We start from the raw sequence: 27,304 nt of genomic DNA on the forward strand, positions 1-27,304 counted from the left end.
CGTGAAATGTGCGAATTTAGGACTGTGGCCTGTGGGGTTTTAACTGCGAATTTCCGCTTTCGTTCAAAGGTCTGGGATATGGACAATTGAACGCTGCGGTGGGACGTGGACATTGATGCTGTTTCTTGAGAAACTGCCATAACAAGTGAAGACTGAGAGGAGGGGGCATCTTTACATGCAGTATGGACAGGGGATTGCCTTGCACACACAACAGGGGGTTCTATTGCACGCACAACAGTGGAAGAAGCAGTGGTAACACCCGCTGACACTGGTCGTGGACCCTGGGTTTCGCCCCACAAAGTCGGGTGCTTTGCTGCCATGTGCCTGATCATGCTGGTGGTGGTCAGGCTGGTAGTTTTGTCACCCCTGCTGATGCTGGCATGGCAGGTGGAACATATGGCCTTTTTGGGGTTATCAGCAGAGTCTTTAAAAAAATTCCAGACTCTGGAAGACCTATCGCTTGTACTGGCAACGTCCCTCGTGTTGGTGTTACGGGGAACGGTTGCCTGCCTTCTGTCTGCGGCCACCACACTGCTTCTTCCTGCCTGTTGGGGTACTCTGCCTCCCTCCCCCTGTGTGCTGCTGGCCTCACTCTGCATGTCCTCCTTCCACGTTGGGTCAGTTACTAGATCATCCACCACCTCCTCCTCTTCCACTTGCGCACCACGATCCTCCTCCTCACTTCCTGGCAATTGTGTCTCGTCATCGTCCACCTCTTGTGACAGATTGCCAAAATCGACTTCCTGTGGCCGTGGCTGTTCAAATATTTGGGCATCGCAACATGGGATCTCCTCTTCCACCACTTCAAGCGTATCAGGCGAGGGGCCCAAATATGGAAATGGACCAGTGAACAGCTCTTCAGAGTGTCCAAGTGTGGGATCACTTGCTGTCTGACGACACTCGGCATGGTGGGAGGAAGGAGCATCAGGGTGAGGAGGAGTATGCGGTCGAGACTCATGGCTACTAAGAGTTGACCGTGTGGAAGGCAGACCGGAGGTGGTGGTGCCCAGATAACTGGAAGTATTATCTGCTATCCAATTAATAACCTGTTCACACTGATCAGTTCTCAATACTGGTGTTGTTCTGTGCTTCCCTAGTAATTCGGTCAAGAAGTGGGAGAAAGAGGAGATGTGGCTGTTGGTTGTGGCACATTTTCACCTTGGCCACGGCCCCGTCCTCTGCACGAACCATCACCAGAACGTCCACTTCCACGTCCCTTGCCACGCGCCTTGCCCATTGTAAATGAAGTAAAATAGCTTACACTTGCACTATCAATGGAAAAAGGGTAATAAAGAGTAGATTAGAACCGTGGAAGAGAAAAACCACAGTTATTGTTTACTGGGGTATACCACACTTTTTTAAATAGAGATATTTGCGGCTTAACAGTGAGCGACACACTCAAACTGCTTTTTTTTAGATACCAAAGGCCCAAAACTGGATAGTACAGCGATTTGACCCGTGGAACTGCGAAACCACACTGGGATGTCGGGCCTACACAAGACTATTTTCAACAGGATTTTTCCTGGCCCCCGACACCTGGTGCTAAGTCCAGCAATTTCAGCAACAGGAGCACACAGGACTGTAATGCAGTGTTTGCTGGTATAACCACTGTGTCTCCTATACAGCCTGCCTGCCTGGTATCTGGGATGGATATTAGTCCTGAAAAGGACTGTTTGTTTGTTCTGGCAGCCTTTACAGACCCTACACTAACTATTTCGCAGTTTATATCTCTCCCTAAATCAGCAGCGCTGTCCCTACACTGTCTAATCCGGAGCGACTGTGTCCAAGATGGCGGTGCCCGGTTTTAAATACTCGAGGTGACGCTGTGCGGCCAGCCAATCACTGTAATGCCCACAACAAACATGGCTGCAGCATTACAGTGACTGGCTGGCAATCCCTGCATGTTCATTGGCTCTGTAAAGAGCGCCAAACATGCAGGGCGGAGACCCGAGCTCCCGCCCGAGTAACCCGGAAATGCTCGGTGCTCGCCGAACATCCCGAGTAGCGTGATGCTCGGGCGAGTACCGAGCAGTGTCGAGCATGTTCGCTCAACACTATTAGTAGCCTCTCACATTGACATTCTCTGATCAACAAATATCACAACCCAAGCATTTTGCATTTATTGTTCCTGTTTGATTTTTGTGTTACCTTTTTGCTTGTTCTTATTGAATTGTGTAGATTTGCAATTTATAGTATATTGCTTCCATTAATCTGTGTCTAATCTATAAAATACCGGTTTTAACCCCTTTTTTTTTCTTTTTGAAACGCTTTCACATAGTACCACAACATGAGTGTTAAGGTCTTGTCTTTCAACGTCAGAGGCTTAAACGGTCAAAACAAACGGTTTGCGGTCTGGAAGAAAATTGGGAACAGCCAAGCAGATTTAATTTGTTTACAAGAAACCAAATTCGCCAAAGATAATCATTCCAAATTTTTATCATAAACAATACCCACATATCTTTAAATCATCTAACACAAAAAAGGGCTGGAGTAGCTACTATTATCATAAACACTATTTCCTTCCAATTAGTTGAAGAGCGATGCGACCCCAAAGGTAATTTTCACATATTAGTATGCAACTTAAACAATCACCTCTGCACTATAGTGAACGTATATTCACCAAATAGGAGACATCTCCAATTTCTTAATAAGCTACTGAGGAAAATTCAAACCATTAGAAAAGGAGATTTAATCCTTCTTGGAGACTTCAACATTGTGCCAGACGGTAAACTAGACTCAACTTCCCCATCTCGTGATTCTTATCCGACACTTAATAGTTGGCTTACCAAAAACGAGTTGTTCGACATTTTCTGTTGTATTAATACATCTTCATGAGAATATACTCATTATTCAGACGTATATAAAATCATCTCCCGTATTGATCTCATTTTAACAGATGTGTTCACCTTATCCAAAATAAAAAAATCAATCTTAAACAAATCCATCTCAGATCACTTTCCTGTCACTGGAGAAATAAACCTAGGCCCCCTCATACAGACTAACTTTATATGGAAATGCAACTCATCTCTGTTAAATATTCCAGAATACAAAGCCAAAATTGAAACCGCGCTAAAAATTACTTTCAGGAAAATTCTTCTGATGAAATTAGCTCTTTCACTCTTTGGAACGCACATAAAACGGTCATGAGAGGTCTCTTAATGAAAATATCCTCAAGACACAAAAAGAGAAATAGAGGGAAAATAAAACTTCTCCAATCTCAAATAAAATCTAAAGAAGATTTACAATCTTCTCTCTCTCTACCTTCCTCTAACATCCATATGGAGATCCTCTCATTAAGAAAAGAATTAAGATCCGAAATCTTCTCATCCTATGATTTTCTTATCAGAGCCTCAACAAAATTTTTAAATATACTCTTCTCTTAATAAACCTACAAAATTCATGATGAGACGTTTAAAATGAAAAAGGGTCAAAATTAGAATAGAAAAAATTAAATCCTCATCTGGCGAGATCAAAATTCACCCCAAAGATATCGCAAATACATTTGCTGAATATTATGGTAGCCTATATAACCTAAATTTAGACCAAACAATATCTTACCGAGATCAAAACATCATTCAATCATTTTTATCAGACTTAAACCTCACAAAAATTGACCCCCTAGACTTGGACACCTCATCAGCCCCATTCTCCCCAGAAGAAATTACGGACACCATTAACAAATTAAAATCTCCAGGCCCTGACGGGTTTGTCAACGAATATTATAAAAACTTTCCCCAAATACTTTCACCATATCTATCTAGAGTTTTTAACCTGGCCTCTCACCTAGGATCTTTCCCCAAAGAAATGTTGGAAGCAACAATTACCATGATTCCAAAACCCAAAGGAGAACCTGACCAAGTACAAAATTATAGACCTATTTCCCTCATCAATTGCGACGTCAAAATTTATTCAAAAATACTAGCAAACAGAATGAAAAAAACTCTCCCATATCTACTTAATAACGACTAGATAGGATTTGTAGAAGGTTAACAGGCATCAGACGGCACAAGGAGACTTATTAATATTATCAATCTGGTCAACTCCTCTAACCTACCCTCAGTCCTCATTGCTCTTGATGCCGAAAAGGCGTTTGACGGGCTCAATTGGGACTACCTGAAGACTACTCTATCCAAATTCGGCTTCAACGATAAATTCTTATAATTTATTTTTGCCTTATACTCCAAGTTCAAGAATCTATACCAACAATCACTTGTCCAATTCATTTTCTATCACAAACGGCGCCAGACAAGGTTGCCCTCTTTCCCCTCTCCTGTTCGCTTTAGCTATGGAACCTTTAGCTGAAAAAAATATGAAATAATTCCTCTATTTTAGGATTTCAGACTACAATGTGACATTTGCCGATGACCTCTTGCTTACATTATCTGACCCTCTTAACTCCATAAAAGAACTACTTACGATTCTCGACTCTTTCTCTAAGATATCATATTTCAAAATCAACTGTAAAAAAATCAAAAATGCTCCACTTTCATCTGGATGCTAATACAAGTAACAAAATTGAAAAATTAACATCATTCAGCTGGGAAGAGAAGGAAATCACTTACTTGGGAATATCTTTCACTAAAAATATTAAGTCCACAATCTCCTCTAACTTAAAGAATCTCATTAAAACCATAACAAGTGACCTTTTCATTTTTAATAAATCAGACCTCTCATGGATAGGCAAAACTTTGGTAATTATAGTATTTATAATCCCCAATTTACTCTACATATTTAGAACCCATCCGTTTGCTATCCCCATCTCCTTCATCGTAAAAATCCAAAATCTAATCAACTTCTTTGTCTGGAATCACAAGAAGGCCAGAGTTGCTTCAGATTTACTCTACAAGAGAAAATACAACGGAGGCCTTCCCAATATCTCTGCATACCACCTAGCTAATCTGGTCAAACAAAGCACATATTGGCTTAGAAAAGAATCCTTACCCGCCTGGCTAAACTTAGAACAGACCCGAAACAACAACTGTCCCCCCCAGGAACTGTTATTTAAACACCTTTTTAAATCTACTTTACACGAACCCTCACACCCTATCTTCCAGTCTTCTATTAAAGCTTGGAAGATATTGGCAAAGCCCAGCGGAAGGACTAATAAATTTGACCAAATTAAAAACTTCCCACTCTCTTTAATAGCAATTATTTAGGCTATGTGCCCACGTACACGCGCGGCTCTGCTCCGTACGCCTCGTACACACGCGGCTCCGCTCCGTACACCTCGTACACACACGCGGCTCTGCTCCGTACACCTCGTACACACACGCGGCTCTGCTCCGTACACCTCGTACACACGCGGCTCTGCTCCGTACACCTCGTACACACGCGGCTCCGCTCCGTACACCTCGTACACACGCGGCTCCGCTCCGTACACCTCGTACACACGCGGCTCCGCTCCGTACACCTCGTACACACACGCGGCTCCGCTCCGTACACCTCGTACACACGCGCCTCCGCTCCGTACACCTCGTACACACGCGGCTCCGCTCCGTACACCTCGTACACACGCGGCTCCGCTCCGTACACCTTGTACACACGCGACTCCGCTCCGTACACCTCGCACACACGCGGCTCCGCACACCTCGTACACACGCGGCTCCGCTCCGCACACCCCGTGCACGCGCGGCTCCGCTCCGTAAGCCTCGTACACACGCAGCTCCGCTCCGTACACCTCGTACACACGCGGCTCCGCTCCGTACACCTCGTACACACACGCGGCTCCGCTCCGTACACGCGCGGCTCCGCTCCGCACACCCCGTGCACGCGCGGCTCCGCTCCGTACACCTTGTACACACGCGACTCCGCTCCGTACACCTCGTACACACGCGACTCCGCTCCGTACACCTCGCACACACGCGGCTCCGCTCCGCACACCTCGTACACACGCGGCTCCGCTCCGTACACCTCGTACACACGCGGCTCCGCTCCGTACACCTTGTACACACGCGGCTCCGCTCCGTACACCTTGTACACACGCGACTCCGCTCCGTACACCTCGCACACACGCGGCTCCGCTCCGCACACCTCGTACACACGCGGCTCCGCTCCGTACACGCGCGGCTCCGCTCCGCACACCCCGTGCACGCGCGGCTCCGCTCCGTAAGCCTCGTACACACGCAGCTCCGCTCCGTACACGCGCGGCTCCGCTCTGTACACCTCGTACACACGCGGCTCTGCTCCGTACGCCTCGTACACACGCGGCTCTGCTCCGTACACCTCGTACACAAGCGGCTCCGCTCCGTACGCCTCGTACACGCGCGGCTCCGCTCCGTACACCTCGTACACGCGCGGCTCTGCTACATCCACACTGTAAACCCCTCCTGACCCCACACATAACCTTCCCCTCATCCAGCACCATGACAGCCAGCACAGCAGAGTCCTGCATCCACTGAGGCCCCTGATCATGTGACCCCTGACTCCTCCCCTCCTGTGACCTCATCACAGGTCCTGTGCGCACAGAGCAGCCATATGTGTGGTGGCGGCTCTGCAGGTGGAGGTAATAATACTTGTATTTCTATTCCGCAGCACTGTACAATAAGCGGTGTCACATACAGACCATAAATACAATATAAAGTAACGCACAGCTCAGCAGTTACAGGAGGTTCCTGCTCACAAGCTACAACCTATAATGGAAATAGGGGGAGACAATAGGCAGAACGTGCTGTCGTGTACGGTCCGGCCATCAGTATAATATATAGGGGTTATGATATAAAGCCGCATGATCCGGTCATCAGCTGGTATCTGTGTAAGTGCAGTTACCAAGTGTTATTGGGAGCATGGAGGATGTGGAGACAGATGAATGGGAGGGAACAGATTCTTAAAATTTAAGTAGAGGTAAGAGGTAGATTAGTGAAGTGAGGTGATAGGTGACTAAAGAGTTGTGTTTTTTAAGCACGCTAAAAATGTGGGGGCTAGGTATAAATCAGATTGTCCTGGGTAATACATTCAAAAAAACTGATGCAGCTACAGAGAAATCTTTGAGATGGAGATGGGAGTTTCGGATTATGGAGGATGTTTGTCTTTGATCGGTTCCAGAACGGAGATCACAGGAAGTGTAATAGACAGAGATGAGGGATAAGATATAGGGCGGTGCCGAAATGTGGAGAGCTTTGTGAGTGGGAGAGAGAAGCTTGTATTGTACTCCCTAGTACATGGGTAACCAGTGCAATGACTGGCACAGGGTGGAGGCATCATTGTAGCGGCTGGACAGAAATACGATCCTGGCTACCACTTTCAGGACAAATTGGAGAGGAGCAGGTCTGGTAAGAGGGAGACCGATCAGTCGAGAGTTTCAGTAGTCCAGACGAGAATGAATAAGGGCTACAGTAAGAGCTCATTCAGACGTCAGTGATTTTTCATCAGTGTTTGTATGCTAAAACCAGGAGGGGAACTTACAGAGAAAAATTCTAATTGAAAGATTGACACCTGTTCTGTGTTTTGGAGACACTCCTGGATTTGGCATACAAACACTGATAAACAATCACTGACGTCTGAATGAGCCCTAAGAGTTTTTACAGCTTCAATTTGAGAAAAGGTCAGATTCTGGAGATGTTTTTTACATGCAAGTAATATGATCGAGTTAGCGATTGGATATAGGGAATAAGGGAAAGTTCTGTGACAAATATGACAAAAAAATTAAACGTCATAAAAAAAAAAGAGTTACGGTAATATTTTATGTATGTACTGTACAGACCAAAAGTTTGGACACACCTTCTCATTTAAAGATTTTTCTGTATTTGGACAATGTAACAGGACAATGACCCCAAATACACCTCCAGGCTGTGTAAGGGCTATTTGACCAAGAGAAAGAGTGATGGGGTGCTACACCAGATGACCTGGCCTCCACAGTCACCAGACCTGAACCCAATCGAGATGGTTTGGGGTGAGCTGGACCGCAGAGTGAAGGCAAAAGGGCCACACAAGTGCCAAGCATCTCTGGGAACTCATTCAAGATTGTTGGAAGACCATTTCCGGTGACTACCTCTTGAAGCTCATCAAGAGAATGCCAAGAGTGTGCAAAGCAGTCATCAAAGCAAAAGGTGGCTACTTTGAAGAACCTAGAATATAAGACATATTTTCAGTTGTTTCACACTTTTTTTGTTAAGTATATAATTCCACAGGTGTTAATTCATAGTTTTGATGCCTTCAGTGTGAATGTACAATTTTCATAGTCATGAAATTACAGAAAAATCTTTAAATGAGAAGGTGTGTCCAAACTTTTGGTCTGTACTGTATGTATATATATTTATATTTCCATGCAAGCTTTTTGTGTATTTTTTTACACACACACACACACACACACACATACACTTATATACATGTTTCATTTTTTAAAACATTTCTTTCTGTTTTAGTTTAATTTTTTCATTGATAAAGCATGTGTTTTATATTATTACTATTATATTATATACACGTATGCATTAGCTGTGGAGAGCTTCTGTTCTATTTCCTTGTTATTAGATTTTATCGGTCGACCATGACAGCACCATGAGAGAGGGAATCCGCCCACCAAGGACAGGAAACCTACAGGCTTAAAAGGGGGCGGCCCTCCCTCTCGCCTCAGTTTGGTTTCCTGTCCTTGATGGAGGAAGCCGGTCGCAGGCGAAAGAACGTGGATGGCGACGGCTGTCGATCCTGCGCCCCTGTCTGGGGACGGCAGCTCCAGCGTTGGCCTATGTTCGTGCGCCCCTATATGGCAGAGTCACAGCATCCTGAGCACTGGGGGTTCCTTTTGCAGTGGGGCTGCGCGCCTGTCTGGGGTGGCATCCCCTTTTCTGCCTCAAGCCAGGTGCGCCTCCCGTGGGAGTGTAGGCCCTGGCTGAGCCCCAAAAGTGCGGTGGGGTCTGCATCCCGAGTGGGGGTGACAGCCCACCATCACCCTCCGTAAGTATGGGGAGGAGGGGCGAGGGCCAAGGCGATTGTGTCCCCTCGCCCTACCCTAGGTGAACGCAGCGCGGTGCATCGCTAAAGCGCGGCTTACCTGAGGGAGCGCTGACAGCATGTGTCCTCGCGCAAAGCTCGTGCAGCGCGTACTTCCGGGTTTCGGTAAGTCACTGCCCGATGACGTCACCGCGACTCGGCGATCATGTGCCGGTGTCAAAAAGGCGCGAAATTTAAAAAAAAATGGAAAAAGTGTGCTGATGCGCTGCTAGAGGGGAGGAGTCAATACCTATTTAAGCTATCAGGTAACATGGCTCAGTGCTTCCCAAAGCTTCATTCTTTCATTATGGAGTCTGAAGGTGTCCAGTTGCAGCAGCAGCAGGTGGAGCAGCCGCCATCTTCACCATCTCAGCGGCTGTCTGGGGAGCCCCAAAAAACGCATCGCGCACGTGGTTCTGGTAGCCGGTCCTCAGGAAAACGGAGCTCAGGGTCTAGGTCTGGTCACCATACCTCCGGTAGAACGGACGAATCTGCAGCCTCTAGGGAAGGTCCCCCGGCTGAGAAGGGTCCTTCCTCCAATCCGATACCAGCTGTTTTTTTCTTCCTGAGCCGCCTGGGTAAGTGATCTTCGAATAAGTTCACTTAGTAATATGGTATCCCTTCTCCCCTTCTAAATTTTAACAGGGGAAAAAATGTACCGCCAAGGCAAGGCATATACAGTGTGCGCTATGCAAGTCTCTTCTTCCTGACGGATACCCTAAAAAGCTATGTCAGTTATGCATAAACCAGACACTGGCAGAAGAGGGTCCTGCTCTAACTTCTGGTTTAAAAACCTTAGTTAAAACAGAGATTCACAAGGTCCTCTCCAAGAGAGTTAAAGAGAAAGTGAACTCGGACTGTGAGATCCCCTTAGTCTTGGATGACCCCCTATCCTCTCCCTATGAGTCGGATTCAGATAGTGCAGCCTTTTCCTCAGCTTCCTCCTCTGATAGTGGTGTGGGACAAAATTGCTTCCCCTTTGGTGAAGTGGACGGATTGATTAAAATGGTTCGGTCCACTATGGGCATCACAGAGGCCAGGCAGGAGAAGTCAGTCCAGGACATTATGTTCGGGGGGCTGGGTCAAAGGAAGAGAAGGAGTTTTCCGTTGAACGAAAAGATTCAGGCCTTAATCCTTAGTGAATGTAAAAAAAACGGAAAGGAAGGGCGCTCTACCTCCATTCTTCAAAAGGAAGTACCCCTTTGAGGAATCGGCCTCTTCCTCCTGGGAAAAAGCCCCCAAGATAGATGTGGCCATTTCCAAAGCCTCTAAGAGTTCCTCCCTTCCGTTTGATGATATGGGAGCTCTTAAAGACCCCCTGGATAGAAAGGCTGATTCTTTCCTTAGAGGGACCTGGGAGACTTCGGCGGGAGCCCTAAAACCCGCGGTGGCAGCTACTTGTACCGCCAGGTCCCTAATGATCTGGCTGGACCAGCTTGAAGCCCATCTTAAAAACAATACCCCCAGGAAGGAAATCTTGGCGGACATGTCTCTTCTTCAGGGGGCGGCAGCATTTCTAGCGGACGCATCGGCAGATTCTGTCAGATTAGCAGCAAGGTCGGCCGCCATGTCTAACTCGGCCCGGAGAGCCTTGTGGCTAAAATGTTGGCCGGGGGACATTCATGCGAGGACAAGACTCTGTGCTATCCCTTGTGAAGGGGGACATCTTTTTGGGTTGGTTCTGGGTGAGCTACTGGATAGAGCAAGTGACACAAAAAGGGGCTTTCCTAACCTATCTGCCCCCACGTACAAACGTCCTTTACAGAAAAGAAGGTTTCTACGTAATAAGCGCCAGAAGGGTCAGGATAAATGGGAAGACCGTAGACCGAAAGGTAAAGGGCTCCTGTTCGGATCCTCTTCTGCTAGCCAAGGCCCCCGAAAACCGAGCCAATGACTCGCGACCAGGTAGGGGGGAGGTTATTGGGCTTCTTATCTGCATGGACAAATATTTCTTCTAATAATTGGATCCTTGGTCTGGTAGGTTCCGGCCTGAGACTCGACTTTCAGTGAGTCCCTCGTGGGAGGTTCGTCCTGACCCCAAACCGGTCCTCAACACGAGAGCAGATGGCCCTACAAGTGGAGGTCCTGAATCTGGTCCATAAGGCCGTCTTAGTGGAGGTCCCGATAGCAGAAAAGGGACTGGGGTTCTACTCACCGTTATTTTTGGTCACTAAACCTGACGGATCCTTTAGGTGTATTATTAACCTTAAGGCCCTGAATACATTTTTGTTAATTCCCACCTTTAAAATGGAGTCCATTAAGTCTACTATAAAACTATTGTTTTCAGGCTGTCACATGGTAGTTTTGGATCTAAAGGACGCATATTACCATATACCTATACACAGAAGCTTCCAAAAATACCTTAGAGTGGCCTTGGTCATAGGGGATGAAATCAAACATTTCCAATTTGCAGCCTTGCCATTCGGTCTCGCTATAGCCCCTAGAGTATTTCCGAAGGTGATAGCGGAGGTGATGGCTCATGTACGGGAACATAATGTGTTAATTATCCCTTACTTAGATGATTTTTTGATCATTGGGGACTCAGCCTCTCAATGTGTCTCCCATCTTAAATTGGTCTCCTCTATTCTGGAAGACCTGGGCTGGATTCTAAATCTGGAGAAATCCAGGGTAGTCCCTTCGAGAGTACAGCAGTTCCTAGGTATCATGCTAGACTCAGACCTCCAGATGTATTTCCTTCCAGAAGCCAAAAAACAGAAGGTCAAAAGGCTGGTGGAAGGAGCTCTTGCGAACCCGGTCATGTCCCTTAGGGCTGCAATGTCCTTACTTGTTACCCTAATATCTTGTCTTCCGGGGGTAATGTGGGCACAATACCACTCCAGAGTTTTACAGTGGGACGTCCTACAGAATGAGGTCTCGTTACGTGGGCACTTGGAGAGACGGATGTTCTTATCTCCTCGGTCTATTGACTCTCTACAGTGGTGGCTGAATTTAGAAAACTTATCTCAAGGAGTTCCCTGGGTGGTCAGAATATCTGAAATAACTACAACTGATGCAAGTCTACATGGATGGGGAGCTCACTTGGGGGATATGATTGCCCAGGGGTTCTGGTCGGACGCTGAGAGAGCTCTTTCCTCTAATACCAGGGAACTACTGGCAGTTGATAGGGCTGTTAATCATTTCTTACCATTCCTTCACAATAAGAACATTAGGATCCTGTCCGATAATAATATAGCAGTAGCTTATATTAACCATCATGGGGGTACTCGTGCTGGATCGCTACTGAGAGTGGCGGATCATCTCTTTCAGATCTCGGAACGCCATCTCCTCTCTTTGACATCAAAGGGAAAGAAAATTCAAAGGCAGACTTCTTAAGCCGTCATTTTTTAAGGCAAGGCGGATGGGAACTAAAACAGGACATTTTTTCCCTATTAGTCCGGAAATGGGGTCTTCCGGTGGTGGATCTCTTCGCCACAAAGCAAAACCGGAAGACAAAGGTTTTTTGCTCCCTAGATCCGAGAGAAAGGCCCCTGACAGTAGACGCTCTCCAAATCCCTTGGAACTTCAGTCTGGCCTATGCCTTCCCACCGTTAAACCTTCTGCCTATGGTGCTAAGAAAGATCAGAGAGGACAAGGCAAGGGTCCTCTTGATCGCCCCCTTTTGGCCCAAAAGGCCCTGGTTCTCATGCCCGAGGAACATGTCCATCTTGGACCCTTGGGTCCTGCCCGAAGTTCCGTATCTCCTCAGCCAGAGTCCAGTGCTCCATCCGCGAGCTCCGGGCCTCCACTTGACGGCGTGGAATTTGAGAGGTCCCTGCTAGAACTAAAAGGGTTTTCCCAGAGTCTAGGATCTACTTTATTACATAGTAGAAAGCCTGTCACTACCAAAATTTATGCAAAAATTTGGAACAAGTTTGTATCCTTTTCTAAATCTTCAGTGGATAAGGGAGCGCCAATTGGGAAGATTTTAGAGTTCCTACAAAGGGGCTTCGAGCTGGGGTTAGCAACGAGCACCTTGAAAAGTGTCGGCACTAGGTGCTCTCTATAACTGTGTCCTCGCTGAAAACTATTGGATTTCCCGCTTTATAAAAGCAGTAGGTAGGTCCAGGCCGGTTACCAAAACTAATGTCGTTCCATGGGACCTAATCCTGGTTCTGAAAGCGTTAGCTGGGTCACCCTTTGAGCTGATAGATTCTGTATCCCTGAGATCTATTACCCTCAAAACAGCGCTTCTTGTAGCCCTAACATCTGCTAGGGGGATTGGTGATATTCAGGCTCTGTCCTCTGGCCCTCCCTTCACCCAGGTTCTGGACGACAGAATAATTCTTAGAGCAGATCCAGCATACTTGCCTAAGGTAGCTTCCCGGTTTCATAGACTTCAGGAAGTAATATTACCCTCTTTTTGCCCGAACCCTAGTAAACAGAGAGAAGCAGATTTCCATGCTTTAGATGTGAGAAGGTGTGTGGTTAGGTACCTTGCTGTCACTCAGCCCTTTAGGAGAGAGAGTTCCTTGTTTATCTCCTATCAGGGGGTTAGGAAGGGCCTTAAGGTCTCTAGATCCACCATAGCTAGATGGATTAGGGAGGCCATTACGCTAGCCTATGTATCCAGCGGAGAGGAAGCACTGAAAGCTCACTCTACCCGGGCGGTGGCAACCTCATGGGCAGAGAGGTCTGGCGTCTCAATGGAGGACATATGTAAGGCAGCTACCTGGTCTTCTCCATCTACCTTCTATAAGCACTTTAGACTAGATCTGGGTGCTTTGTCTGACCTCACATTTGGGAGAAGGGTGCTCCAAGCGGTGGTCCCTCCCTAGAATCTTCATCTCTGCAATTCTCTCGTGGTGCTGTCATGGTCGACCGATAAAGAGATTAGTTATTTACCGGTAATGGGATTTCTCGGAGACCATGACAGCACCCTTATATTCCCTCCCTTCACCCCTTTTTGGGAGCACTTCTTATCTGTTTTCATTCTTTATTCTCACACATTGGTGTTGTAAGAAAATGTATATACTGTTTGTTTCATGATTATGTTGCTATGTCTACTAACCGGGCGGTCCTCTCAATGCTCTGTAATCCAAACTGAGGCGAGAGGGAGGGCCGCCCCCTTTTAAGCCTGTAGGTTTCCTGTCCTTGGTGGGCGGATTCCCTCTCTCGTGGTGCTGTCATGGTCTCCGAGAAATCCCGTTACCGGTAAGTAACTAATCTCTTTTTTTTGGCCAATTAAGATATTAAATACTTAGGAGTAACAGCAGATACTCCTAGCTACATAGAACAGCGTTACCGTAGACTCCTCTAATGAAGGAAACTGTGATTTCCGAAACGTCTAAGTAAGAGCGGACCCAATCGTCTCCCGTACTCTTCTGTGTGACGTCACACGCTGTTCGAGGCTTCAGTGCCCTGCTTTCATTTCCAGGAACATCACCGGCTGTGGCTCCCTGATTGCTGCATCGCACCTGCGCACCCGACTTGCCTGCATACTCCGGAATTTGTCCTTGTGTGAGATATTGCCTGGAGATCGGTTTCCAGATATTGGACTTCCTGACCAGGTCTACATAGTGGTGAGTGGGTATTCATCCTGCTCCGGTTATATTACATTGTAGCATTTTTGTACAACCTGTTTATCGTGTTTCATGTGTGATATCTGATGGTTGATTGTAATCAGGCTGCTACTACCACAACCTCCTTCACATTTTTGCATGTACATTTTCCAGTGTATAAAACATTTTTTACCACATACCAACCGCAGCCTGGTTTTAATTCTTCCTCAGAATCCTAAGATCGTATTTATTTATTTATTTTACTCACTTATATAGCGCCATTAATTCCCCAGCGCTTTACAGACATTATGGGCAATGTCCCCATTGCTGCTCACAATCTAGATTACCTATCACCATGTCTTTCGCGTGTGGGAGGAAACCCACACAAATATGGGGAGGATATACAAACTCCTTGCAAATGTTGTCCTTGGTGGGATTTGAACAAAGGACCCCAGCGCTGCAAGGCTGCAGTGCTAACCACTGAGCCACCATGCTGCCCTTATAATACATTATTGAATGTATAACAGTTTTTCTTTCTAGTTACCAGTTGCTCTTCCCTAATTATATGCCTGCCGTGATTTCTACTGGTTTGTACAACAGTAATTTTATGCGTATCACAACTCGCCCCTTTTTTCTGGCAGTCGCCCACATTTGCTTGCTTTACCCAGACAGTCCACATGGATTGTATGCTTTGTTTATGGAATATCCTTAACACAAAGGTATATGTTTTTCATCAGTGATTCCACTCCTCATATGTAGCACACGATTGACAGATGTGTGCAATACCATTTGCTGCTTGGTATGGGCTTCCCTCTCCTCCTCATATACTTAGTACTCTTCTGGGAGCGCTGGCGTTTGTCTATATTTATCCTCATTATATGTTGCCCCTTATTATCTCCAGTAATTGTATTATTAAGCTGGATCTTTATGATGTGACATTGTTCTCATCTTCTTCCCATTCAGGTTCCTACAAAATCGGATCCCCTCAGTGCAGATCTTCTATATAAAAGAATTTTCCTAATTGAACCATCAAAGATGAATATGGACAAAATGGTGGAAAGGATATTACACCTCACCCTAGAGATCCTCTTCCGGCTTACTGGAGAGGTGAGAGATTCTGATGACGTCACATTACATCATTCTTATCTATGGGAATAACAAATGGACAGAACTGGAGAGGTGAGGACTCTGGAAATGTCTGTAGTGAGATTTATAAATGTGTCTCTCCATAACCAGGATTACACAGTAGTGAAGAAGACCTCCAGTGAGCGCTGTGAGGTCCCTGTATCTGAGAGATGGGGAAGACCCCTGAGCCCAATCATGGGGCCTCCACCTCACCCTCTGATGCATGAGGACATCAATGACCAGAAGATCCTAGAACTCACCTACAAGATGATTGAGCTGCTGACTGGAGAGGTGACACTGCTGGGAATGTTGGGGCATTTTACAGTAACACTATGAAGGCATCAGGGTAGTGACGGTATCATTGTCTGTTTCAGGTTCTTATAAGGTGTCAGGATGTCGCTATCTATTTCACCACGGAGGAGTGGGAGTATTTAGAAGGACACAGAGATCTGTACAAGGACATCATGATGGAGGTTCCCCAGCCCCTCACATCAACAGGTAATAGACAGGAGTAAATACACATGGCCTATAATTATCTGCATGTAAAGAATGAATTCAGTCCCTGTATGTGTTTCTTCCAGATCTATCCAGTAAGAGGACAACACCAGAGAGATGTCCCCATTCTCTTCTTCCACAAGACTGTAAACAAGAAAATCCCGATGTTCCTCAGGATCATCAGGTAGATGGAGAGAAGGTGTCATGAGATCTCCCCTATGATATGTAGACGGCTGTGAAGGTCTTATTCTCAGTCTTGTTTTATCCACCAGTTTTATACTTGTGTAATGAGAACGATGGAGATGGCAGGATTAGAGCTGATCATAGATGTGATTTCTCCATCTGTCTGTGATTTTTACAATATTTGTTTCAGGGTAAAGATCTGACCCATTTTAATAATACAGAGACATATGTGAGGGGTGATGAGCGGTGTAAAGAGGAGATCCCTACATACGACTACCCAGGTGAGAAGTAACCACTAAATGCACAGAGGTCACAGATTCTTCTCATACACTGGCTGACACTGCTTTATTGGTGGTCTTATCTGGGCATATCACAATTAAAGGTCACCATTGTGTCGCTAGACCACTCTATGGCCCTCCTCCCAAAATTGTCCTCATTAATTTGAGCATTTATATAAGAACTTGCACTAAGGTCATCCACTGTTGAATCTTCGAGGCCAGAAAATAAAAATTCCCCCTTATTAGTAGAATTAAATGTAATGATTTTTAATCTTGGCCAAATGTGAATTTCTGTACAATAACAGTAGAGTTTCAGTTTCTGTGAGTAAAGAACAGTCTAACTTCAAAGAAATTCACGATAAACTACACGCAAAAACATTACACCTGTCTGTGCGTGATTCATGGCTCTAATTACTCCATGTCATGAATTTCATGATATTTTCGATCCTAAGGAATTACATTTACTGCACAGTCTCTCCTGAAACAAGGAGCACTAATACTTTTTCTACCTTTCTAGTCAGGACTTCTAGGATCTCTAATGGCCCATCATAAATGAGTGCAACTACGGTTTAATGCACTATGTTGAAAAGTTCTCTCTAAATGCCTAATATTTCTTAAGGAAACTCATCTTACACAAAATATTGTCCCCTACGACAGTTTGGATTGCTGAGAGCTACCAGGTCACATACTATAATTACCCAGAGATGTCACAGTTTTTCTCTACAGTAGTTATTGCAGAAGATCCTCTCATTTAATCGCTTTCTGCTGCAGCCAGTTTTGTTCCTAACCAGGCCCCATATTTCACATCTAACGTGTCACTTTACATAGTAATAACTTTAAAATGCTTAACCTGATACAAGCGATTCCGAGATTGTTGTTTTTTTCCGTGACACATTGTACTTTTCGTTTGGAAATTTTTATTTCATTTGTTTTGAGTTTATTCATGGAAAAATTTTAAATTTACCAAATATTTTGAAAAATAAGAAAGTTCAAACATTGCTTTTGTATGCCATTAAAACAAATAGTAATGCCACAATATTTCATAGCACTTATCATATTTCTACTTTACGTTGACAGCATTTTTCAAACATCCTTTTATTTTTTTGGACTTAAAACCACATCCAGGAAATGTAACCCTTTAGGTGTATCACAATAAATGTTGATGTAGCCCTAATTCTATTTCAAGAGAGAATGGAAAAAAATGGACCCTACAATATATTTGCAGCTTCTCCTAAATAGGACAGTATCATACTTTTTGAGCACATGGTCGGGCTTGGAAGGACGGGCGTGCCATTTGGCTTTGGGAATGCAGATTTTGCTGGAATAGTTGGGGGCAACATTTGCAGATCATCTAAGGTGCCAGAATGGCAGAAAAACAGTAAAAAACTGCATAAAATTGACTCAGTTTCCCTCAGTTAATTGATCTTTAGGAGTATGACTATTTTGACTCTACATGTATTCTTTGGAAACTAGCATGCAGTGTATGTTGGAGAATAAAAAATTGCAAATATGCCATTTTAGTACCCAATAAGTGGTGCCCGCTTGTGCTTCTAGAGATAATTACACTGTAAATGCTTAAGTAGGTTCTTCCTGTTACTGCAATGCTAAACATGTGGAAGCTAACAGTTTTTGGGCACACTGTAAGGCTCAGGGGCGAGGGGGACATTTGGCTTTGGGAACACAGATTTTGCTGGATTGGTTTATGAAAGCCATGTTGCTTCTCAATGTCTACTGTTAGATTTTTAACTGTTTTTGTCTTAGTAAGTAATTGAATTTTTCTTACATAACTTCCAATTTTTTGGGATATTTCAGAAATGTTATAAAAATGTAATTCATCAGAATTTATTTCAAAATAATCTTTATTTTTGGCAGATGACTGCACCAAGAGATCAGATGGACAATTGACATCTTCAATTTTTCAATCAGATGACCTTGATATCAATCAAGATATAACTGATGTCTATGCCACTATTCCAGATCCTTTTAAACAGTTGCTATCTTCTGATTCATTACAGACTATTAAGAAAAATGCAGTTCACGAAAGAGTTGTCAAATATCAAAGTGTTCAGACCGCAAACAAGCAATTTTCAAGTTTTTCCCTCAAAAAATCTTTTGTTACACATCCAAAACTTCACATAGAGGAGAAAAGATTTTCTTCAGAGTATGGGAAATATTTTAACCAGAAATTAGAGCATGTTAGACAAAAAAGAGTTCACGCAGGGGAGAAGCCATATTCATGTTCAGAATGTGGGAAATATTTTGCAAGTAAATCAAATCTTGTTAGACATCAGAGAACTCACACAGGGGAGAAGCCATTTGAATGTTCAGAATGTGAGAAATATTTAGCAGAAAAGTCATATCTTGTTTCACATCAAAAAAGTCACACAGGGAATAAGCCATTTTCAAGCTCAGAATGTGAGAAATGTTTTGCATTTAAATCACATTTAGTTACACATCAGAAAACTCACACAGGGGAGAAGCCATTTGCATGTTCAGAATGTGGGAAATGTTTTGTAAAGAAATCACAATTTGTTGCACATCAGAGAAGTCACACAGGGGAGAAGCCTTTTTCATGTTCAGACTGTGGGAAAAGCTTTGCAGAAAAAGCAAACCTTGTTAGACACCATAGAACTCACACAGGGGAGAAACCATTTGCATGTTCAGAATGTGGGAAATATTTTGCAGATAAGTCATATCTTGTTTCACATCAAAAAAGTCACACAGGGAATAAGCCATTTTCATGCTCAGAATGTGAGAAATGTTTTGCATTTAAATCACATTTAGTTACACATCAGAAAACTCACACAGGGGAGAAGCCATTTGCATGTTCAGAATGTGGGAAATGTTTTGTAAAGAAATCACAATTTGTTGCACATCAGAGAAGTCACACAGGGGAGAAGCCTTTTTCATGTTCAGACTGTGGGAAATGCTTTGCAGAAAAAACAAACCTTGTTAGACATCAGAGAACTCACACAGGGGAGAAGCCATTTGCATGTTCAGAATGTGGGAAATGTTTTGTAAAGAAATCACAATTTGTTGCACATCAGAGAAGTCACACAGTGGAGAATCCATTTTCATGTTCAGAATGTAGGAAATGTTTTGCAGATAAAGCAAATCTTGTTTTACATCATAAAAGTCACATAGTGAACAAGCCGTATTTATGTTCAGAATGTGGTAAATGTTTTGCATATAAATCACATTTTGTTGCACATCAGAGAACTCACACAGGGGAGAAGCCATATTCATGTTCAGAATGTGGGAAATGTTTTGCAAAGAAATCAAATTTTGTTAGACATCGGAGAACTCACACAGGGTAGAAACAATTTTCATGTTCAGAATGTGGGAAATATTTTTCCAGCAAAATGAGTCTTACTAAACATCAAATATCACACAAAAGGAGAAGTCATTATCATACTTAAAAGGTGGGAAATGTTTTACTCGAAAATCATATTTTGTTGACCACAAAAGAAAACTCACACAGGAAGAAATCATGTTTTTGACAAACTGTACAAGAAAGCACATAACAGAGAGTCAAAGTAATGACAAATAAGTAAACGAGAAAGCAAGTAAGAAATTAAAACATGTACAGTTGAAACAAGAAGTTTACATGCACTATATAAAAAGACACACATGCATGTTTTTCTCAATATCTGCCATGAAATCAGAATAAACCTTTCCCGTTTTAGGTCAATTAGGATTACCATAAGGTTTACTATTTGCCAAATGCCAGAATAATGAAAGAGAGAATGTTTTAAGGCATTTTTATTAATTACTGAAAAGTCAAAAGTTTACATACACTAAGATTACTATGCCTTTAAACAATTCCAAACTGCCCATATGATGATGTCATGTGTTTGGAAGCTTCTGATAGTTTTTTTGGCAACACCTGAGTTAATTAGAGACACACCTGTGGATGTATTTTAATGCACACCTGAAACACTGCTTCTTTGTGTAGCATCATGGGAAAGTCTAAAGAAATCAGCCAAGATATCAGGAAGAGAATTGTGGACTTGCACAAGTCTGGCTCATCCTTGGGTACAATTTCAAGATACCTGAAGGTGCCTTGTTTATCTGTACAAACAATTTTACGCAAGCACAAGCAAGATGGGAATGTCCAGCAATCATACCGCTCAGGAAGGAGACGGGTTCTGTGTCCCAGAGAACGTGCTTTGGTCCGACATGTGCATATCAATCTAAGGACAAAAGCAAAATACCTTGTGAAGATGATGGCTGAAGCTGATAAGATTGTGTCAATATCCACAGTGAAACGAGTACTGTATCAACATGGGCTGAAAGGCCACTCTGCCAGGAAAAAGCCATTACTCCAAATGAAACATAAAAAAGCCAGATTAATGTTTGCAAGAGCACACCGGAACAAAGACTTTAATTTTTGGAGACATGTCCTGTGGTCTGATGAAACTAAAATTGAACTTTTTGGGCATAATGACCATTGTTACATTTGGAGGAAAAAGGGAGAAGCTTGGAAGCCTAAAAACGCCATCCCAGCTGTGAAACGGGGGTGGCAGCATTATGTTGTGGGGTTGTTTTGCTGCAGGAGGGACTGGTGCACTTCACAAAATAGATGGCATAGATCATGATAAAATATTATATGGCAATACTGAAGCAACATCTCAAGACATCAGCAGGAAGTTAAAGCTTGGGCGGAAATGGGTCTTCCAGATGGACAATGACCCGAAGCATACTGCCAAAATGGTAACAAAGTGGCTTAAGGATAACAAAGTCAATGTATTGGAGTGGCCATCAAAAAGCCCTGATCTCAATTATATTGAAAATTTATGGGCAAAGCTAAAAAGGCAGGTGCGAGCAATGCGACCTATAAACCTGGATCAGTTTCACCAGTTTTGTGAGGAGGAATGGGCCCAAATTCCTACGAACTATTGTGAGAAGCTTGTGGAAGGATATCCCAAATCTTTGACCCAAGTCATTCAGTTTAAGGGCAATGGTACCAAATAGTAATAAAATGTATGTAAACTTTTGACTTTGCAGTCATCAAAGCAAAAGGTGGCTACTTTGAAGAACCTAGAATATAAGACATATTTTCAGTTGTTTCACACTTTTTTGTTAAGTATATAATTCCACATGTGTTAATTCATAGTTTTGATGCCTTCAGTGTGAATGTACAATTTTCATAGTTATGAAAATACAGAAAAATCTTTAAATGAGAAGGTGTGTCCAAACTTTTGGTCTGTACTGTATGTGGGCTTGTAATGTATAGAAGGACATCGTCCGCAAAGGTGGAGCATTTATATTCCATTTGCCCTATAGTGATACCTTTCATATCAGGGTTATCACGAATAGAGGATAGTAAATGTTCCATCACGAGGATATACAGGAGGGGGGAGAGAGGGCATCCCTGTCTTGTTCCATTAGAGATTGAGAATGATGGGGACAGGGTTCCATTTATCTTTAATCTCGCTGAAGGGTTACAATAGAGGGCCATTATTTTAGCCATAAAGCGTTCTCCTATATTGAGTTTTTTGAGGGCATAATAGATGGCTGACCATGATATTCTGTCAAATGCTTTTTCAGCGTCGAGTGACAGTATTAAAAGAGGTATATTTCTTTTTTGAGCGTAGTGAATGATATCAATGGTTTTTAGCGTGTTATCGCGGGCTTCTCTACCGACTAGGAACCCAACTTTATCTAAATGAATATGGTTAGAGATTAGGGGCTGGAGTCTATTTGCCAATATTTTTGCGTATATTTTTAAGTCAACATTCAGCAAAGAGATAGGCCTGTAATTTGAGCAAAGCAGGGGGTCCCTACCAGATTTAGGGAGTATTGTGATATGGGCCTCTGTAGTTTGGGGGGGGAATGGATTAATGTTGGAAGCATGGTTGAACGATGCTAATATAAGGGGGAGAGACGGGGAAGAAATGTCTTGCGAAATTTAACAGTAAACCCATCGTGTGCGGGACTTTTTCCCCTCACCAATGATTGGACCACCGAGGATAACTCAGAATCTGATAGGGGTTCGTTCATCAAGGATGCTGAACAAGGCTGCCACCAAGAATTTCAGGGCCCCATACTGGCAAAATTTTCAGGCCCCCTTGAGACTCCGTCTCCACCCAAGCTCCGCCTCCACCACTCAAACCTTCCACAGTCTCACCGCCCACTCTTGGAAAAACTCCACTTCTCCACCACGTCCTCACCACTCACACATTAACAGTTCCCACCGAACACCATATCACATAGCCAACAGCTTTTGTTTTTGCCAAAAGATTTTTTAAGCCACCACCACGTCTTCTGGCCAGGCCCTACTGTACTCTAACCTATTAAACATTTCTTAAAATATCCAAAACTCTTTTTAGGTAGATTTTTATTTATTTTTCTTTAAGGGAATGAGTCACATAAACATTTTAAAATGACCAATAATATCACATACAAGAGATAAATAACGCCACACCATGATCAGACCACATATTACCACCCACCACATAGTGACCGAATAATACCACATACAAGGAACAAATACCGCCACACCTTTACCAGACCACATATTACCACCCCATAGTGACCGAATAATACCGCATACAAGGAACAAATACCGCCACACCTTTACCAGACCACATATTGCCACCACATAGTGATCGAATAATACCACATACAAGGAACAAATACCGCCACACCTTTACCAGACCACATATTACCACCACATAGTGACCGAATAATACCACATACAGGGAACAAATACTGCCACACCTTTACCAGACCACATATTGCCACCACATAGTGATCGAATAATACCACATACAAGGAACAAATACCGCCACACCTTTACCAGACCTCATATTATCACCACATAGTGACCAAATACTACAATACTAATCACTAATAAAAAAAAACAAAACAGAATACTAATATTACCATAAGCGCCATTATACACAGGAGCTCTGTACATAGTATAATGTCAGTGAACAGATAACACACTGACTCACTGGTGACGTCACAAGCTGAAGTCCTTCATCTTCGCTTTTCCTCTTTATCCAGTGCACATCGCCATCACTTCTTCCAGCCAGGACTCATCTCTGCATAAAATAACACAGTTATCTAGAGCACATTCCCCAACTTCTACATTACACAGCTGAATACAGACGTGCACCAACCATTAATATATAATTAGCTATTATGCAACCCACCATTCCAAATATAAATTGTAATCCACCACCGTGCCCCCACTAACTGTAAATAGCCACTTCCCCACCTAATAAATATATAAATTAATTAGAACCTGTACTCTTTCCCCCAATTTATTACCAGTCACACTCCGTCATCCTCAACACGCCCTCTCCCAATTGATTATATTTACATGCCCCCCTCCGCCTCAGTTCATTTTGTCATGTCCTCTTTTTCTCCTACCCCCACTGCATCATCATTTACGCTCCCCCACCCCCAATTCATCATCATTTGTTGTCCCTCAATTCATTATCATTTGCTCTCCCCACCCCCACGCTCAATTCATCATTATTTGCGCTACCCCACAGTCAATTCATTATTTGCTCTCCCCATCACCAATTAATTTGCTCTCCCCAATCCCATTTATTATTTGCTCTCCCCACCCCCCACTTCCAGTTCATCATGTGCTCTGCCCACTCCCCAGTTCATCATATGCTCTGCCCACTCCCTACTCCCAGTTCATCATATGCTCTGCCCACTCCCTACTCCCAGTTCATCACATGCTCTGCCCACTCCCCAGTCACAGTTTATCATATGCTCTGCCCATCCCCCAGTCCATCATATGCTCTGCCCACCCTCCAAGTCCCAGGTTATCATATGCTCTGCCCACCCCCCACTCACAATTCATAATATGCTCTGCCCACCCCCCACTCCCAGTTTATTATATGTTCATCATATGCTCTGCCCATCCCCCACTCCCAGTTCATCATATGCTCTGCCAACTCCCCAGTCATCATATGCTCTACCCACTCCACAGTCCCAGGTCATCATATGCTCTGCCCACATCCAAGTCCCAGTTCATCATATGCTCTGCCCACACCCCAGTCCCAGTTCATCATATGCACTGCCCACTCCCCCATCCCAAGTCACGATATGCTCCGCTCACTCCCAGGTCACCATATGCTCTGCCCACTCCCCAGTTACCATATGCTCTGCCCCCAATCCGCAGCCATTTACCATTTCTTTCTTCCCCTGCAGGAGGAGTTGTCAGAGGGGTGCTGGTAATGAGCGACATTCAGCAGACGCCCGAGACTGCAGGGTGCAGACCCAAATACAGGACTTTACGCTGTATCCGGGACTGTTGGGACTAGAGATGAGCATTTGGATTCCCGGGTCTCTGGTTCAGAGTCCAGGTCAGTGCTACCTGGCGGCTGGACAGGAGACTGTGAATTTCTAACCATCCGGCCAGTGACGTACATAGGGATCATGGGGCCCCATAGCAGAAGTTCTACTTGCCCCCCCCCCACAAAAATGTAAATAATTGTTGTTGTCACAGAAGAGCAGATCTCACAACCTTCCAGCCTTTTCATAGTAATTTTCCTCCTGCAGAAGTCCTAGATTCCTCTTTCATTGCCCCATAAAATATGATGCCAACAAAAGTGTCCCCCAAACACAGTATGATACCCCCATGGTGAATTCCTCCTCCACATGGGCAGTATAATGACCCTACTGTACCCCACCTCAACTCCCAAGGCAAAGTATGGTGACCCCCACCCAGCCCTCCATGCACTATAATGGGCCTAAGAGGAACGACATTACCAAATCACAGAAACTGACGGTATACCAGAACCTACAGAGGGAATATAAACTGACAGACCCTGAGCCGGTACAGACTGAGCACCCACGGCCTACTCATCGATTCCGGGCGGCACCGACAGAACTACATGCCCCAAGAGCGCAGACTCTGCTAGCAGTGTCACCAGGAGACACCCTGAAGGATGAGGCCCACTTCTTGCTGAGGTGCCCCAAATACTCCACAGTGAGGGACACTCACTTCATAAGACTGTCTGATCTCCTCCCAGACTTCACCTCCATGAAGGAGGAAGATAAACTGCCTATACTACTGGGGGAAGAGGAAAGTGCAGCGGCCATAGCAACGCAACATGTCAGTGCCTGCCACAGACTAAGAGGAGCCTGATATGTCATGGATCCCGATACCCCACCCTGGATGTGTCCCTATTAGTGTTGAGCGAGTATGTTCTGTCCAAGTATGCTCGGGCCGAGCTTCGAGTATTTATAGCTGCTCGGTGATATGTTTGAATCGCTCCCGTGTGCATGATTTGCAACTGTTTGACAGCTTTATTACATGTGAGGAATGTGTAAGAAATAGACATTCCTCACATGTAATAAAACTGTCAAACAGTCGCAAATCATGCACACGGGAGCGATTCAACCATATCACCGAGCAGCTGTAAATACTCGGAGCTCGGCCCGAGCGTACTCGGCGAAAGGGTTAATAGAACATACTCACTCAACACTAGTCCCTATCCCTATCCACCCATTATTTTACCACTTGCTTTGGCAATGCTAACATGTACTTAATCCTGCCAATAAAGCCCCTTTTGATTTGATTTGAAAGAGAGCGAGATAGAGAGATATTACGTATGAATATAGGGATATATTGTGTGTGTATGTACTGTGTGTGTGTATATGTATGTATGTATATATATATATATATATATATATATATATATATATATATATATACAGGGTGGTCCAAAAGTAGGTGGACAGAAAGTGTAATAAGGTTATGAAGGGGGAGATTTATCAAACATGGTGTAAAGTGAAACTGGCTCAGTTGCCCTTAGCATCCAATCAGATTCCACTTTTCATTCCTCACAGACTCTTTGGAAAATGAAAGGTGGAATCTGATTGGTTGCTAAGGGCAACTGAGCCAGTTTCACAGATCTAGTTTTCACAGATAGATCTCCCCCAAATCTGTTTTCTTTTCAGATAATTCAGATAACACATAATGGCAACTAATTTAAATACAGATCAAAGAAAATGGATTTTAACAGAGTATTGGAAATCTCAAAATGCTGAAACCGTTAGAGCAAATTGGGTTGAAACATTTGGTACTCAAGCCCCAAAGAGACAAACCATTTACCACATTCGTGACAAATTCAATGCCACTGGCTCAATCCTTAATGCTCCAAAAACTGGTCGACCCAAACAGTCTGTACAGAAGATAATAAACAACTTGTTGCTGAAACATTTGTTCAGAGTCCAAAAAAGTCCACCAGAAGAGCCTCTTTGGAATTGGGAATTTCACGAGCTTCTATCATGCGAATCCTGAAATCTATTGGGTGGAAAGCTTATCGTCCACGTCTAATTCATGGTTTATTGGAGGATGATCCAGACAGGCGGCTGCAATTTAGTGTTTGATAAATTTCCCCCTTCATAAACTTATTACACTTTCTGTCCACCTACTTTTGGACCACCCTGTATATATGGATATTCTGGGGATCACCCCCTGTTAACCCTGGCTGTGTGTGCTGTCGGCAGGTGTGTGATCCCTCCCCCCCACCCCGCGCTCTGTGTGACCCCGGTATAGAAGCAGTGCAGTGTAGGCGGTGAGAGGGGGGGCAGTAGCAGCTGCCGCGAGTCCACAGGCAGCAGTGGATGATGCAGTCAGGCAGAAGCAGCAGAGCGGAGGCGGCTACAGTGCCTGAATAAGCTCGACTGCGCCCTCCGGTGTCATCCTCCTGATTCTGGGACATGGCAACTTCAGTCGCTCCTGCTGCTGGATGCTCAGAGCCGTGCTGGGACCTGTAGTCCCCCGCACTGTCTCACCTGCTGCAGCTCCTTCTCGATCTCCCCGGC

At 44.2% G+C, this 27,304-nt stretch overlaps 1 protein-coding gene across 1 annotated transcript in view; it reads left to right on the plus strand.

Moving 5' to 3' along the window:
* Positions 1 to 21,636, plus strand: part of LOC141271406 (uncharacterized) — a 128,220-nt gene extending 106,584 nt beyond the window's left edge. The window contains exon 27 of the mRNA XM_073681492.1: positions 18,925 to 21,636. Within this exon, the coding sequence (XP_073537593.1) occupies positions 18,925 to 19,821 (897 nt within the window). The 3' untranslated portion in view covers positions 19,822 to 21,636. The remainder of the gene's footprint in view (positions 1 to 18,924) is intronic.
* Positions 21,637 to 27,304: the final 5,668 nt, after the last annotated feature.

The sequence above is a fragment of the Phyllobates terribilis genome, unplaced genomic scaffold, assembly GCF_046119375.1.
Source record: "Phyllobates terribilis strain yellow unplaced genomic scaffold, ASM4611937v1 Scaffold_5__5_contigs__length_657084704, whole genome shotgun sequence".
In the NCBI taxonomy this organism is placed as follows: domain Eukaryota; kingdom Metazoa; phylum Chordata; class Amphibia; order Anura; family Dendrobatidae; genus Phyllobates; species Phyllobates terribilis.